This window comes from Bombus flavifrons, chromosome 8 (genome assembly GCF_040668555.2).
Source record: "Bombus flavifrons isolate JBK064 chromosome 8, iyBomFlav1_principal, whole genome shotgun sequence".
Classification (NCBI taxonomy): domain Eukaryota; kingdom Metazoa; phylum Arthropoda; class Insecta; order Hymenoptera; family Apidae; genus Bombus; species Bombus flavifrons.
In genome coordinates this window covers 5,273,196-5,290,281 of record NC_138449.1, presented here as the reverse complement: position 1 = coordinate 5,290,281, position 17,086 = coordinate 5,273,196, and the positions used below count along the sequence as shown (strand labels likewise).

The window sequence follows — 17,086 nt, the reverse complement described above, 5'->3', positions numbered from 1 at the left end:
ATAATTCTCGAGCACATTAGAGCCGTGGATACTCGTAATTTCTTATCTCTAACGATGTCCCCATGATGCAAGCGGAAATACCTATGTGCTGCAATATGAAACGGGAAAAGTTGTTTGCGACTGTAGCACAATCGAAACTCTCGTTAATGTATGCCTTTCGTGATCATCGGCTCGAAATAATCTCAATTGGACTGTCACTTTCGAATAAAACTTAACAGTTACATCTGTCGTTATTCATCTTCAATGATATTTATTGAATTAACGAAGAATGCGTTAAAATTTCTTCCTCGTGACAGGAACTATTCTGTTTACATTAGTAAGTTCTACTGATGTGAAAGAGTTTGCTATAAAATAAGGTATAATTAGGTGTATTAAAATTCTGCGATTATAATAATTTATATATTTTCTACTACAAAAGGAAGAAAGAAACAATCTTAAGAAGATTGGAGGTACACTGCTATTTTCAACCACTTCTTCCAAATTGCCTGTAATTATCTTCCAATACGAGCAATTAAAGTATTAAACTTTTGGAAGCAGTATTCGAGTTAGAGTTCGAGTGCGTAACAACTTTTATGTCAGTTCTGATTCTTCGAAACGTAATCGCAAATCTGCGGATCATTATCTGTGTTTAATTTTGCATAAGTATAACAATCAGAAAGTCATCAGTGGTATGTAACATGTTCAGATATTCAGAGATTGATTTGTTAACTCGGTTTTGATTATCGTGATTAAATGAAAAATTTATCAATCAGATTGTTGCCTGCATTTATTGCCTTGACGGCAATAAAATTCTCTTCAGGTGTTCGGCAACCTACATGGGATCATAAATCACTAGTCAGATTGTCGAGTCTACTATTCATCCGAATGAGTACGTACTACTACCTACACCCCCGTTCATTAGTATTAGGACACCTACTAATCTCGTAATAATTGACCTAAATTATTAAGAAAAGGATTAACCGATTTTAAAAATTTTGTATTGATGCTAGATGATGATTGAAGGGATATAGTAAAAATATGTACAAATTACTTGCAGCTGTGAGTTATGAACAGATAATGAATTAAAAATTATTCTGTTGATCCTTATATGATACTGATCCTTAATAACTTTCCAGATTTAGATCATCTTTCGTAAGAGTCCTATCATCTACGAATACCTATGAATCGACAGTATCTCATTTTTTCCAATATAGAAGTATATAAATTTCATTTAAGATTTATTTATCAACATATAACGTAGGCAATAGAACTTTCATTCGCGTAATTTCATTCGTATATTCATTAAATTTTCTAACAAATAACGCTTCAATCAATCAGCTAATATCCCATACTTACCATATACTCGTATCACCTGTTCAGTGATCTCAATTGAAGTATCACCTTGGAAAGTCGTTATCCATCTTAGCTGGTGAAACGCAATGACAAAACTTGTGCGTTTGTACGCGGTACAGTGTGTAAAAGCGAATCACCTGCGTCCCTCGGTGTGTCGGACAGAACAGCAGCAGCAGCAGCAGTGGTAGCGATGCCGTAATAACGCCGGCACGCTCGTGCCAGAACCAAAGTATACGCTCGGTGTACACGACCTAAATAAGATGCGATGCCCCCCGGGGCGAAAGTAATTCACAGACACACGCGTGCACCGGGGATACACACGTATAGCGGCCGGGCTCGGGCTATAGTTTACGAAGTGCCGCAGGAACGCGTCGACCGCTCTAGCGTAGCTTCGACCCGCGTTTTTCAATTTCTGCACGCGGTGCGTCGCGGATCCTCGTGTCACGTGGAACGCGTAAAATTGACGAGAGAAAGACTTCGCGCCGGATATCAGCCTATACGTTTGTTTCAGTCGTGATGATGCTTGGTGTAGACCAGAAACATGATTTTATTACGATTTCGCCCCGTTTGATTTGATACATCAATATTCCTAATAGCGAGACTACATGATTTTATGTATTATACAGAATAACTAAAACGTATGAGAGATATCAAAATAGAAAAATATATAATGCAGGAGAAAAACAAACGTTTATCTATATATTCTACAAAGACAGATAATTAAAGTCCTAAAAATTCAATTACAGATTTATAAAATTTATGGAGAAGTTACGAAGTTGAAGAAGTTGGTTATTTTGATCACTCTGGAAGTTTTAATATTAAAAATATAAAGATGACGAATTGCATAGTCATCAGTGCTAAATCACGACACCGTATGGGTAATTTATACTGGAATTTAGAAGCAGGGGACTAATTTTCGTCTTGCTAACCCAAACCTGACCTAAATCTCAGCCAAATTTAACTCAAACCTAATAACAGGTTTCACGATCGTGTGCATTCATTAAAAATATATCGATCTATCGAATAGTCCAGTGAAACGAAGATGTATCGTTTCCTCAGGTCCTCCATTCGATCATTTTAATGTTTTCACGTTGTCTCTTTTCGATGTTTCTAACGTTTTCACGTCGTCGGTTCCATCATTCTCGTAACGTGTCATTTGTAAAGTTTCAGCAGTACTGTTTGTTTATTTGTCCAAGAAGCAGCGCACAGGAATGTAGAAAAAGATTTCGATGCTGCGCGATTTGACAATTTCATACGTTTACTGATACAATGCGCACAAATACGGCTATTGGAAATATAATACAACTATGGAAAATATAAAGTACTCGAATTGCATAGTATTACGGCCGTAGAATCAGAACAACGTCGCATCATTCGTCTGCATCAGAGCTAACGAAGATCGACCAGGAGTTTACACATTGTCGCGCGGTAAGCGTGCTAACCGCGTAATAATGGATGCATAGATGAATTGGAGGATCGTTAACCGGCGATAGACGCCGAGATGACGTTATCGCCGGTATAGCGAGTACACCCGTGTTCGATGTTTCGTTGGTTATGTCGCTTTGATTTGGATTTGGAGAATGTTTCAGAATAGAATAATAGTTACACTTTGGACACGGTTTAAGGAACAATTTTGCGTTGTAGAAAGATTGAACTTGCTCTATATTCATTATTTCCTGGATAACTATATAAGTAATATATTTTTTTACAAAGTTTCATTACAGATTACTTTTTGTATTACATATTAAGTCGTGTATTAATCGTATTACGAATTACCGTGTGAATTTGTTTTTGATTTCTTTATAAAAATGCTGAATGAATATTACAGACGTTAGAAATACATCTAGTAAATTGTATAAGAAATTCAATATTTATCAAGAAAATAAAGGCTTTATATTGCCGTCTATCAATCGTTATAAGTATATTTATAAAAAAAAAAAGGTTTTTTAAAGGAAACCAACTCTCATAAGTCGAAAAATGTATCATCTCTAAAGAATTCCACGCTACACGACCATGTAGTACACACCGAACAAAACGAAAACGTCGGATGTCCGATAGCTGGTGTAAAGATATATTCATAAAAAAAAAAAACCGCGAACCGGCGCGCATCGAGTCGCGAAAGGGGTTAACGGTTCATTATCACCCCATTTCATCGGTAGAGGCGCAGCACACCGGCACGGAACTCGAGCAACACCGGTGGAAAGACCGTATACAGGAGGGATAGAGTGGTGTATAGATGTATATCAGCGTGTGTAGAGTTACGTATATATACCGTATAAACGTGCATGTTCGACGGGACGCGTGGCGAACGAGGAGGCCCGCTAGCCGCGGAGAATAGAGCGAGAAAAGAGGGAAGAAGACCGTGTGTAGAGGAGAGGGAAAGAAGGAACGAGGAGTGCATCGAGGCAACGAGTCAGTGGGCTAGTGGGGCCGACAGAATGTAGCCCGTACTACGGTACACCATCTCCCTCTTTATCTCTCCCTCGTTCCTTCCGCTCTTCCTTTCTTCCTTCTTTCCCATCGTGTGCCTACTCTCTTTCTCTATAGGCCTATCTCTTTCTGTTCCACGTACCAGGCTGTACACCGTCTCATCTTTTTCTCCTCTCTACTCGTTCTCCGCTGCAAACCATATATAATAGCGGGTTCGCTATTCGTCTCGGTGTGTAGGTCGTGGTTGCAACCATGCAGCGGGGTTCTCTTCGCCCGTATGTCTATGTATAAGTACTCACACTTATACACATGAAACTACTTGCAGAACAGTGCACGGACGAAACTACTATAGCAACGTCGATCGTGATACACACAGATACATATATGGTGTTTTTTGCGTGATTATACAATGATAGGAGTGCGTGCAGTATCTACGGATTAGCGTAGCGGCGTGTTTACCGGTGCACTAAATATAGCAGCGATACGGTTCATTAGAGTACTCCGGTGTGCACTCCGGACCGCTGTATATTTACGTATACATATGTAGGCGCGTATATAAGGGAGTCGCGATTTTTTCGCGCGCGCTTTCGTCGCAGTTATTGCGTAACACCGTTGGCGTGTACACCGGCCGCCACGTCACACACGTGCACATCCCTGTTGGACTACAAATCACGGTGACACAGTTCATTACACGGGTGCAGTGTGTCGTCGTCTATGTACATGCATGTAGTTATGTATACATACTCACCTTACTGAGCGCAACGTAAATGACGAACACCTTGCATGTACACGATTCTCTTCTCCCTTCTCCTGATGTACATGCTCTCTTCATGCAGGTGTACACAAAAAACCACACGTACCTATACAGATACACGTTCCTCTCTCTGGCATACACCTTGTGCACATTTATTCTCGTCACATGCACGTGTTATACGTGCACGCAGGGACATACGCAGGGACATACTTACACGAAGAGGTACGTATGTAGCGAGCAGAGTCGCGAATGTAGGCACATCGCATCGCCTCGACGATGCTTCCTTCCACGGTGAATCCCAACCTGCCCTAGAGAGGCACTGTATAGCCGCATGAAAGCACGGAATAGGCCGTTGGTGGATGTGCTCCCGTCCGCGTCATTGTGTGTATATCTATACGCGCTTGTGGATAGGTATATAGTCGGGTGGGTGGGTAGGCAAGGCAAGGCAGGCTCGGCTGGTGGTCGCTTGGTTGCGAGGTTCGCTCGATAGCAAAGTGCGGTTCCCCTCGACACGGGCTCTAGTACTTGCAACGCGGCAGGATTAAAGGGGAACAGCCCGTGTACGGAAATGCACGATCGATGTGCACATGTCTGAATTTTCGTGTCAAGTCGTGACCGATCGACCACGTTCTGAGGTTACGCGACGCCCTGCTTCATCCCCTGATGACGAGCAATTCTATTCTTTAGTTCTCACTACGAACTTTCGACAAGTTTTGTTCTTCTCTCTGAAGGAATTTGGTGATCTGGTGAAGAGTTTTCTATTCTTTTGTCGTGGAAATCTTGTAAGGAATTCTTCGTTCTTCTTCTAGGATACATATTTGGTTGTTTCTCGATGATGTGGAATTTCGCGCTTTTTTCCAAAATTTTGATGAAACTCTCGACCGAAGCGTTGGAATTTGTTATGTAATATGAGAGATGCAAATATGTACGATAGCTGCGAATGTTCATTTCAAGTCAATTCTTCTTTCGACATTTTCTAAGAAATTTTCTTTTTCTGAGCGTTAGGCTGTTTTCGATGAAGAAGAATTTTGATTGACTTCTCGATTGAGGTGTCAGGCTGATTTAAAGTATACGGGCAGCGGTTTTGTTGCTTTCTTTTCTTGCTTTCACTGTACGCCGAGCATGTTTTGTCGTAACGGGATGCAACGTGTTAATTAAATTCGCGATTTAACGGTGTCGGGCAATCGTGTGACAAGTGCCCGGAGCATATGTGAGTAGACGAATACGTCAACGTGCCGAACACGATACCCGTCTCGAAACACGTGCGTGTCGCTTCTGGTTTATCCGATCCTCTTACACCTCTCACTTCTCTTCTTGCGTGACTCTCTTTTTACATCTTGTACACGTGGCTCGTGTAATTGTTGTCTTTCCTTATGTTCCATATCACAATTACTCTTTCGTTTAATCTCTTTGTTGTGCTTTCGTTGCGTGCGCAGAATACTTCGTAGATTTCATAAACGGTGGAGCAAGTCGTTTTACTTAAAACAAATGAAATATAATTTCATCCATTTCCATTACACACGTCCCTAAATAAAAATGCGATATAAACCCAAAATGGATCTGTAGATCCAAAACGTCAATTAGTATCTTTATTCGATAGTTTAATTCGTAACTTCACTGTATCCAGCTGAATCCGAAGTATCTTCATCTTGCTAACCTTCTCACAATCCTAATACTCAAACCTTTCATCTTCTTCTTTAATCTTCGAATTTCCTGAAAAAAACCTCGCATCCTTGATAAAACTTGCATATTCTCGAATTTCCCAAAAAATGTCAGCAGTACCGAGCGAAACGATAATCAAAGAGGGGCAAAGATGCTGACGAAACTGTTTGCAGATCGACGATCTACAAACGTGAGACGCCCGTGGCGCCATGTCACTCGAGGTACTGGCAACGAAAGCGACGACGAAAGCAAGGGACACGATCGTAACGTCGACGATCACGACCAGTCGGCTCGGTGTGCTTCAACTTCGCGGCGATTAAGGCTGGTCGGCAAGTCGGCGGGACGTTCATTAGCCAAGGTGCTGACGATACTAATAACAGTAGAAAGGTGATACGCGGTAAACCGTGTCACGCAGTGGTGTAGGGCGAGTCGGGGTGGCGTGGAGGAGGCGGAAGAGGAGGTGGAGACGGAAGTGGACGATGACGATGGACGCGGTGTTAACGCAATACCGGTGAAAAAGAGGGAGAGAACGCGTCGCTGTTCGTACGCTTAAAATCGGTTCACGATACCGGTAGTGATACATCTCTATATATACATATATATGTATATATATACATATATATATATATATATACATATAATAACAGTGTATCGATAAGGGAGAAAAAAGGTAGAAAAGAAGCGGGTTTCAGTGCCGTTTGTAAACTACGTGAATAAAATCGAGCTTAGTAAATAATCGGTAAGGAAGTAGAAAAAAAGAAGAGAAGTGTTACTAAGAAATAGTTTTGTTAACGATCATCGATTCGACAATATTTAACGTGAAGCAATCGAGGAACCGGTAAAATATTGTAAAAACAATATTTAATCGTATAGAATCGAAAAGTCGCAAACGAAACGAAGGTACAACCGTACGAAGTGAAATTCGTATTAAAGTTCTGGGTAACGATCCTTAGCTGTAACGATAAACGTGGTGGTGCATAGTACAACGTTACCATAATATAGAATAATCAAGGAACGATAGTTAACTACAATATAGAAAAGATATTCGAGTGACACGTGGGCCACGAGATATATAGTATTCTGTGCGTACACCTCGAAAGATATCCGTCTCGCTCGACGAAGACGTCCTTTCGGGTGGCGTCGCGGAGCGCCGCAGCGGATGTTACGCCGGGCTTGTAAAGGGCGCCGGGTGATCTACGGGAGTAGCAGCCTGGAAGTGACTAAAGGCCATCACCACGGCGTTCAACATGTTCGAGATGTGGAGCGCGGTGAGTTCCAAGTTGGAACACTCCGCGACCTCCTCGGGCTCGCCGTTACCTCTGACCTCGCACGCACCGCAGACGCCTCATACCTCGTCCGGGAGCATAAAAGGTAACGAAAAAGCTCCGTTACGATCTACCTCTGTGTGTGTGTGTATGTGTATATGCGTGTATGTCTTATAGAAACGTACCGTTCCCACGTCAATTGTATACGATCTTAAGGAAAAAGAATCACGCGTACGTACGGGCCGGTTCGTGATGGCCTACTGTGAATTTTCTAATTCCACTCGTGTCGGAGAACCGTTGTACGGGGTCCACGGAATTGTCGAGTTTACATAACGTCCTTTTGAGAATAATGCGCTTCGTGCCTACTAGTACTTCAGTTGCCTGCTACTGTGTACAGGACAGTAGGTGTGTGTGCTTTTTTTGTTTCTATGCGAGAACAGTTACTTCGTGGAATCAAGGAGTACATTGCTCGTGGTACTGTTTCATATGACTCGAGATAAGGCAACGGGCAAATATTTCTTTTCTTTTTGACGTTTGAATGATATATAGTTGGCGTGGAATTTTATAGGAAATTCTACGTACTAAAATTCTAGTTTAACTTGAATAAATCGAAAGTTTATGAGTTTGTATGTAATTCGAATGTAAGCGTTTAACTTCTAATAAGCGTAGGAATATTTCGATACATTGTCCAACTTTAGCTCCTTGAAAATACATGGTAAACTCGACTTATGCAACGCACTTATCACACGTTCAAAGTTCGCGAACCTACAGAATTTGCAGTTACGCGAGTGGGAGGGTTTCGTTGATTCGGCGCGCGTCTGACCGTTCACTTCGCACGTGGGTTTCGTTCGCAGTACATTAGGCGGTTCGTTGTCAGACGCGCGCGCCCGAAAATCCGTACTTGGCCGCAACGACGAGACGCCGCGTTAACGATAGCATCAACTCGATGGGTGAATTTTACTCGCTAACATAAACGTTTTAAAACAAGAAAAATATAGAAGAGAAGAGAGAAAAGGATTGTACAAGAGAGAAAAAGGATAGAATATTCTTAATTCGTATTCCGTGGTGGATGTCGTCGTTTGCATCGCGTGAATCCCATTCGGGGCACTTTCATAATTTCAATACGAACGCAGCGCGAAAGTTCTACGGTGAAATTTCCAGTGTGGCTCCAACGGTGAAACATTGAAACGTCGTTTTACATTATTTACACGGTGCTTTTGTTGCGAGTTAATTTCATTACGCGACTCGCATTCGTTCAACGAAGTTACGTCACCGGGGAACCATTCGTAAAATTTTTGGTTTCGAATTTCGCGCGGCGGCAAACGCGGAACAGTGCACCACCGCGGAACATTTCGACTTTAATGGCTGATAAACGACTACTAAATTGTCTCGTAAACGCAGTACACGTTCGTCACCGTCGATTATTCGATCCCGTTATCGCGCAAGATTGCTGGAATTGATCTCAAACATTGGCCACGTGATTGATGTAGCTTCCGAAATGATCGGCCAACTAGATAACGTCGATACGTCTGCGTAAATATGTATCGATTCACGGGCGTGTGCTCACGGCAAACGATCGTTAGCCAAAGGTTTGCGGTGAACGACGATTTTGGTGAATAACGTGCAACCGTCAAACATATCGGTTCCAATGATCTTAGGAGTAATTGAGTTTCGGTTAGAGTACAGAATAAAATGGGTCAATGAGTTTGTTACGTAAATTTGATTCGGTAAATTATCTTTATTCATTAATTTAAAAAAAATAAGAATTGAAATTATAATTGAAGTATAATAATGAAAAAGAAGGACAAGTGCACTTTGCTTAACCTCTGTTAGTGAACTTATCGGTAGATTATAGATATTTATGTATTCATCGAAAATTTATGTATATATGGAAGTATATAGAATACACTTAATTAACAAGATTATACGAAATATTTAAAATAAAATACACGTTATTTCTTCCTTCAAATATGAGTTGGCATAAACATCCGCATGCAAACTAGCAATTCCACGTTTCAGATATTGTGATAGATTAGTGTAGGTTAAGAAATATATTTTTAAAACAGAATAATTAGCTTGGATTTTTCGGGAATTGAGTTTATACCTTCTCTGAGAACAGCTTGAGTGTAACGGGGTTGTCATAAAATCTTCTGAAATTTTTTTACATTAAGCTTCATTGGTGAAAATACCCCAGACAGAGAAAGAAAGAAAAGGAAATCGTTTAGAAACTGGCAGCAAGGATACCTCGAAAGGTTTCAAAACTGCTTTTACGATGTCGTGAACCGCGCGCCGTACCGAATACAAATACCCACTGGAAAGCACAGATTCGCCAAGCGTGTCACACCGTAATACACGAGTTCCTTTTTAAAAATCGTTCCTAAAAATGGTTTCAAATTATGATCTATCTCTCTTCTCGTTTTTATATCCCCATTGAAACGAAAAAAAGTCAAATATTCTCTCAACTTTGAATCGTACAAAATTGTCAAAATTTCTACAAACTCCCAAATGATTTTAATAGATTTCTAAAAAATTCTTGTTTGTATTTGACACTAGAACTATTTACGACCGGAGTATAAAAGTCATACCAAAAAGGAAGAATAGAAGAATATAAATGTAAAGGGAAAAGTTTTTATCCGTGTACTTTTTTAAAAATAATTCAAATTGTCAAAAATGTACCGTTACAAAATTTCTGTGGAATATTCAAACAATAGAATTCTATAAAATTTCTATGAAATAATAAAAAAGCAAAATTTTAGAAAATATGGAAATATACGAATTCCATAAAATCTCTGTAAGAATTAAGAAAAAGAGAATTTTACAAAATATCGAAATAAAAAAATTCTGAAAACATTGTTAAAAATTAAAATAAAAGAATTCTACGCAAACTCTACAATAAATTGATAAATCGATCGGATTGACCATTCTGATATTTCTGCTATTAACGACGACTTTTACTCGACCAATCATGCTCAAGTTACAAACATTGCAACACGCGGAGAAGTAAATATTTCCGCGTTGGCCATGGTGCGCGAACTCGTAGCGCCGGAGTGATCGATAATCAAACTTCGAGGCGTGAACGATCAAAGCTCATAGCTCGGGCCTTGTGTTCGAACTACGGAACTTCATCAATTCGAGGACGTTGAAGACACTGAGCAGTGAGAGGGGAAGAGAAAGATAGAAGAGAGTACGTGTATCTTGGCTACAAGTTTCACAGAAATCGTTTCACAGGAGTATGACGGCGCATTTTCCACGAAGTCCGGGGAAAACGCGCGTTCGGTTTGAAATAGCCAAAGGACGGGGACGGTTTCAAAAGCAACTGGACGATGTCGCGAGAGTCATAGCCGTCCCGAATACGAATACACGATCGAAACGCGGCGAGTAAATTATGCAAAGCGAAAGTACCCACGTAAGAGCGGGTTGCGCAAAAGCTTCGTAAGAAGAACGACCGTAACGTCGGCTGGTAATGTCGTCCTGCCTTCGCGTTGTCGAGAAAACAAATTTCGCGGCGACAGCCACCGCTGCTGCTTCTACATTCGCCGATTACGCCGCCCCGAGTTTTGAACTTCGCCTGTTATCTTGATTCATCTACGTCTATTCACGTTCTTGACGTGACGTTCGTGAATGATGGTTCACTTGAGCAGTGGATGAATCTACGTGAAAAAATAAGTTGAGAATATGCAATAACATTTTCTTATATGACGTTTCACTTTTGAGAAAATTGAGTTTGAAAATTTGTCGCGTACGCGTGAAATTAACTAACTGAGCTGATAACTGTCTAATTAAATAGGAATGGACATTTTTTACTTGCGGAAATAAGTCGAAACTGTAAAATAAAATCGTGTCATTTGAAACCTCTTTTTTGAGAAAATTTAATTTGGAAATTTGTCGAATATTTATGCACTTGGTTAATTCTCGGTTAAACGTGTTCAGACTTTATTTTCTTAAATGAAGCTTTAGATAAAATATATCGAGTTCTATATTTTTTACTTTTCTCCGCGTGTAGATTAACTCCTTATTAATTCATTGCTATTCAGCTTAAAATTAGCCAACTTCACAGTAAAGTAGTCAAAAAGGTACTGGTACATACCCGCAATGAAACGTTTTTCAATCAATCTCTATATACATTTCATTTTCACAGTATCAAGGTTTTGCAATCATATAAAAGTACTATTAAGTGATATGAAATTTAGTATATCTAGATCTAATTAATTTATATGCAAATGCTATAATAAATACAATGACGTACCAATACTTCTTTTAATCATAAATATCATACTGTATCGATTAACAACCAACTCGTACGAAAAGATTGTATTCCGTATCTCCGATATATTTTTTCATATAGAGTTATTCCACATATTCGACTGTACCAATGATGGGATTCCTTATATTTCCCTTCGATAAAGTTTGCTCTACCTGCTGGCTGATCTTGTTATCCTGGAAGAAGTTCCTTACAAGATAAATGTAAGACACGTGGCAGATAAAGAAGGATATTATTGGCAAATATTTAAACATGAAGTTAACGTAAACAGAAGTGTAGTGTACCCGTACACGCATAATATTTCGGGTCAAAGCGTTTACGGATATTTAAAAGCAAACTAAGTTCAATAGGATTTCACGATATTGGAGTAATAATAGTGCACAGAGCGAAAATTGCTGTTATAAATTTTGATCTCGGCAATGTAACCATGTTACAAAGCGTTTAACGTTTAAAATATACCGTTTTTGAAATAATTATGCCGCGCTCTTTTAATAATCGAAGAAGGTATCTCGTGTATTTAACGTGTAATTTATATAATACGTATATAAAGGCTTTTAAGGTATAGGATAGCTTGTTAAGTGAAAAACTTGATAAACTCGAACGATATATTTTTTATAATAATAGTTAATGTCATCTGCAATCTCGTTCTTGAAACTTGGTCCATTTTTCCGAGCTTCTCAGAAACGTGAAACTGTTTTTAATGGTATTGATCATGATTTTAACTTCAAACAAAAGGTTAAAGGAAAATTGGAACACTGATTTATAAAGATAACTTCTTAAAAATTTACGACGATAATTTTGTTCTAAAATAACGATGTCCTACTAAAGCTTATTATATACGTATTTACCTCATATAAATATTTACGACGTTAATTATGTAGCTACAAATTACCCACAGCTTGAAATTATTGGGGACACTTGATGTCCTCTAGCATTCAAAATTTATGAGGTCGTTGGTAGATCGAAATACGTTATGGACAAATTTCAAATATTGTAAATCCAATTTTGATATTTTCGACGTACCAGCATCAGTTAGCAGGTAATCAATCTCTTATTTGATCAACGACGAAATTTGGATTCTAATTGACAATTGCGCATTTCGAGTTTTTATTTTATATAAACTAGATGAAATAATCTTCGTCAAAAATTTTAGATAGCTGTTACTATCGAATGATGTTGTATGTAAATCGAGAAACGATCACGCCGAAACGACAGACGAACAATTGTGCATCGATTTCGCAACGGGGCAACCTTTGACCCAAGCAATAATTTCATGGCATTAGTCAGATCTTTGACGGTTAATAAAATCAAATAATTGCGCACTTTCTGCGTGTCGTTCGATTCGAGAGCTACAGCCGATAACGATAGCCACGATGATTTCAGCCTCTTCTCTCATTGCGAAGGAGACGTCTAATAACGATGGCTTATTAACGAAACGTAGTGAACGTTTCGGGAACGATGTTCAGGAAATTAAGTAATTTCGTTCGACGAAGAAATAAATTGCGTTGTTTCGCAAGCGGCTCTTCACAGAGATACCATTATATATCGTCGCTATTACTTGTGACAGTAATTGTCTATCTTGCATCGCCTATCGATTGTGTTCATGGAACAAAGATGTATAAAATTTTAAACAATTTTTTTACTAGAAAGGTAAATAAAATTAGAAAACAATGACCCTAATCGTTAAATTACCTAATTCAATTAATCGTTTGATGCTAAATTAACACGATGGTAAAAGGTTCAATATAATGAAAAGATAAATAGAGTAATAAAATAGATAAATTGGTAAATATTTTTATTGAAATTTACAAGATAGAATTTGTATACAGACACATAATTAAATAACATGATGAATGAGGATTGACAATTTGAATAAAAGTACAATATTTTTCGATCATTCTAAGCTATACACAGCAAATATAACGTCGACGCAAAGAGAAAGAATATTCAGGAGGACACTTTAACCTAATTTAGGAAAATCCATAGACAACTCGAGCGGAATAATGATTCAAAGCATCGAACTATTAAAATCTTGTTGTAGGACAAAGAAAAGGTCGAGTTCAAAAACCAAATGTTACGTATTTTTAGTATCAGACGAAATGATCAACCCTTCCTTTTGTAATATTAAGAAAAAATTAAGAACAAAATTTAATTCTTTAGAGAATAATTCTTTCAACATTCTTGAATGGACAAATACGTTGTCGACTTTGTCATCTACGAGTTTCCTTGTATATTTTTCGCGAGTGAAAGCCAAAGCAGCCACGTGAGTTTGTCAGTGAACGGCGTTGAATCAGGGCAATCCTTCGTCCTCTCTTGGTCGCCGTGTTTTCAAAGCCGTCGAACGGGTTCGAAGGTTGTCGTTACGAAATCGATCCACATCTATCGTTTTGTCGTGATCGCTACCCGATTCATACTTATCGCGCTGTTATGATCGCGTGGTTACCGTCCGGTTACTGTCGAACTTTCTACCAAACTAGCTAACGGAGCGAGTTTCGACCTAAATGACGATGATTACAAGGATTCTGGATCGTTCTACTGTGGCTATGAGAGTCTTAATTCTAGATCATTATACCATATCTAAGCACGCAATCATTTTATTTCTCTAGTATTTGAGATTTATTAAATACCAAATATTTACAGTTTATTTATTGAAATGACGCCATATTGTAATTTAACATCATGCAATTATTTCTTCGTAAGATTAAGTTTCATTTTTGTAATTTTAGTAATTCAAGAATTCAATAATTTCAATTTAGTAGTTCATTAGAATCATATATTTGGAGGGATTTCGTATCTTTCCATTAGAAATATATCGCATTTGACTTCCACAAATAAATGAAAGTTATCATATTTTTTCGCTTTACTTCGACTGTATAGAACTGTAGGATTAAATACAATTTATGCAGCTTCAATGATATAGGTGCAATCGCATTAGTCACGGATGGTTTTATTAGTATTCTTATTAGTGGTCTTATTACGAGTCATACTCGTCTAATATTTGTCTCGATGATTCTGAAATAATTGCCACGTAATCATTCACGTGGTCAAGAAAGTCGATATGCAGTGCTCCTTGTCGGTGCACGTATGCCACTAGTCATTCAAAGATCATCGACCTTATAGACGTCGTGATACGATAAGATTATAGTAATAGGTACGACTACTGTAAGTAGGTAAACGTTCCAGTCTTTACACGATAGAGACTCTATTGCGGGGCTATTTTCAGAAAAATATGATATGTTACGATAGCTTGAAACATGTTAGATGAACTAGGTCTGAACAAATTCTATTTAAAATAAATTTTATTTTGAAGAAGTAAGTACAATTTAAAGCAGTGAATCATTATTATTTCAGAAATATATATAGTTCATCATGAATTACTTCCAAATAATTTTCTATTTCTTTTGTCAAATAATTGTAGATTTTAAATATTGTATTTTGGATACATTCGAGTCATAAATAATATAGCTGAATTGTAATAGTATACTTGTGACTATTGTGTGACGTAACAACATTTGCTCTCAGAATTATCTTAATTTCAATCGCACATGACCAGTAGATATTAGGACTTGTCTATATGTGTTTACATTAGCGAAATTAATCATTCTGACGCTATTAATAATGATGACATAATAAAATCAGAAATTTATTGACGTTTATTCAAATGCGAAATATCAAATAAAATAAAAGATTATTTGATTCGATGAACAAATTCGGTACGATAGAAACAAAGAGTATACGAATCTATAAATTCAATGCAGGATAAATGTTGCGAAAAAATTATTTGTTTTAGTTTTGATTCCGAGCAATAATAGTTGTTAACTCTCATCAACGGAGTTGTTTAAAATATTATATCACATTAAATTACAAATCTACAATTAATGGGGATTGTATTATTACGTTCGCTTGCACGAAGCACGCATTTAGGTCAATTTTGCGTATAATAAAGTTCCAAAATAATTTCTCTTGATGGTACGTAATATCGTGCAATGGACTCGTGTTGAAACCCGGGCATCCCGTTTGCAATTAGAACGTAACACAGAAAAGTGGCACAAGAAAGCAATAGCTTAAACGCGGTACAATATCGCAGATATGAGGGAATAATTCGTCGCGTCGCGACGCCGCAAGGAAACATTATTTAAATTTCTGGCAATTCATTGTTCGCGCGGCTGATGTTTTTCACCTGAGAATAAGGAACGAGCAAGTTCGAGTTACGTTAAACGTAGCTTTATAGCAACGGAAAAAGAGAGGACGAATAAGAAAAGGAAAATGTACAACCAGAGTCCATATAAAAACGCGACTGAGAGAAAGAAAAACATCTACACGTAGAACACCGTGAAATTCGTATAGAACATTCTGCCATGGTTAATCATCTCTTAGTGATTTATAAGGGAAGACTGAAACGTCTTCGTGAAGACAGACCATTAAAACAAACGCGCCACGGGCCGGAGATCCGTTCAACGACGCCGCTTAAAGAGATATTAATTATTCGACTTCTAAGCCCTTTATTATTCACATAACTGGAACTCTGGGCGCGCGCGAGCCGGAACACGAGCTCGAAGACAGAAAGAAAGAACGAACGAACGAAAGAATCGTGGCGAACGAGTGGTAGGGATAGTGAGAGCGGAAGAAAAAGGGGGTAGGGGTGGTCGAAGAAAAGAAAGAGGAACACCTACCCTTTGAAATGGCCGCTCTATAGGTGTGCACGGAACGGACCACGGAGGAAGAAAGAATCAGAAAGTTGGAAGCGCCGAAAGGGAGACGGGGAAAGAAAGAGGCAGAGAGCGCAATAGGAAACGGTCGAGCGAAGAACTGTGAACGTGCGAGTGGAAGGAAGAAAGAGATAGATGGAATGAGAAAGATACGAAAAGAGAGAGTCAGTAGGAAGATACCAAGCGAGGTAGGGGCTGAAGTATCAGCGTTGCGAGGGTTGGGCCGCGAAGCTGCTGGTTCTAGTGCTGCTGCAGCTGCAGCTGCAGTTGCAGAAGGGTGAGGCGCGGTAGAGGACAGGAGGAGAAACGGAAGCGTGGGTTCCCAGATCGATAGCCGCGCGCCCGTGCAACCGAAGCTCACCTCGCGTCGCCAACTACGACGACGATGTTGTCGTCGTTCTCGACGTCGTGGTCGTAGTCATAGTCATAGCCGTAGTCAGCGTGGTCGTGGTCGGTAGCGTCGTCATCGTTGACGTATGCTACGCCGTTCCACGGCGCAGACGTCGATACGGCTCGCACGTGCAACATTTTCTCATCGTTCGAAAGTACGAGCTTTGTCGTGGAAACGACGGACAATGATCGAGCTTCTTCCTTCTCCCCTCGTTTCTTTCTTTTCCTCTTCTTTTTTTTCCTTTTTCACGTTTTCTTTTTTTTTTTTGTTCGTATCCGTCTC

The 17,086-nt window shown here is 39.1% G+C and overlaps 1 protein-coding gene across 9 annotated transcripts in view; it reads left to right on the top strand.

The window, feature by feature from the left end:
* The window catches only part of LOC138182928 (probable nuclear hormone receptor HR3), a 135,381-nt gene that overhangs the window by 58,387 nt on the left and 59,908 nt on the right, over nucleotides 1–17,086 (top strand). Inside the window, exons 1-2 of one of the 9 annotated variants that reach the window (XM_069119393.1) lie at nucleotides 11,996–12,208; nucleotides 12,603–12,743. The exons of 7 other annotated variants lie outside the window; for them this stretch is intronic. Coding sequence is in view for 1 of the 2 variants with exons in the window: in XM_069119389.1 (XP_068975490.1) it covers nucleotides 7,426–7,549 (124 nt within the window). In the remaining variant the exon portion in view is untranslated. Of the gene's footprint in view, nucleotides 1–6,351; nucleotides 7,550–11,995; nucleotides 12,209–12,602; nucleotides 12,744–17,086 lie in introns of those variants that run through there. One more of the 9 variants, XM_069119389.1, reaches the window with a different exon arrangement.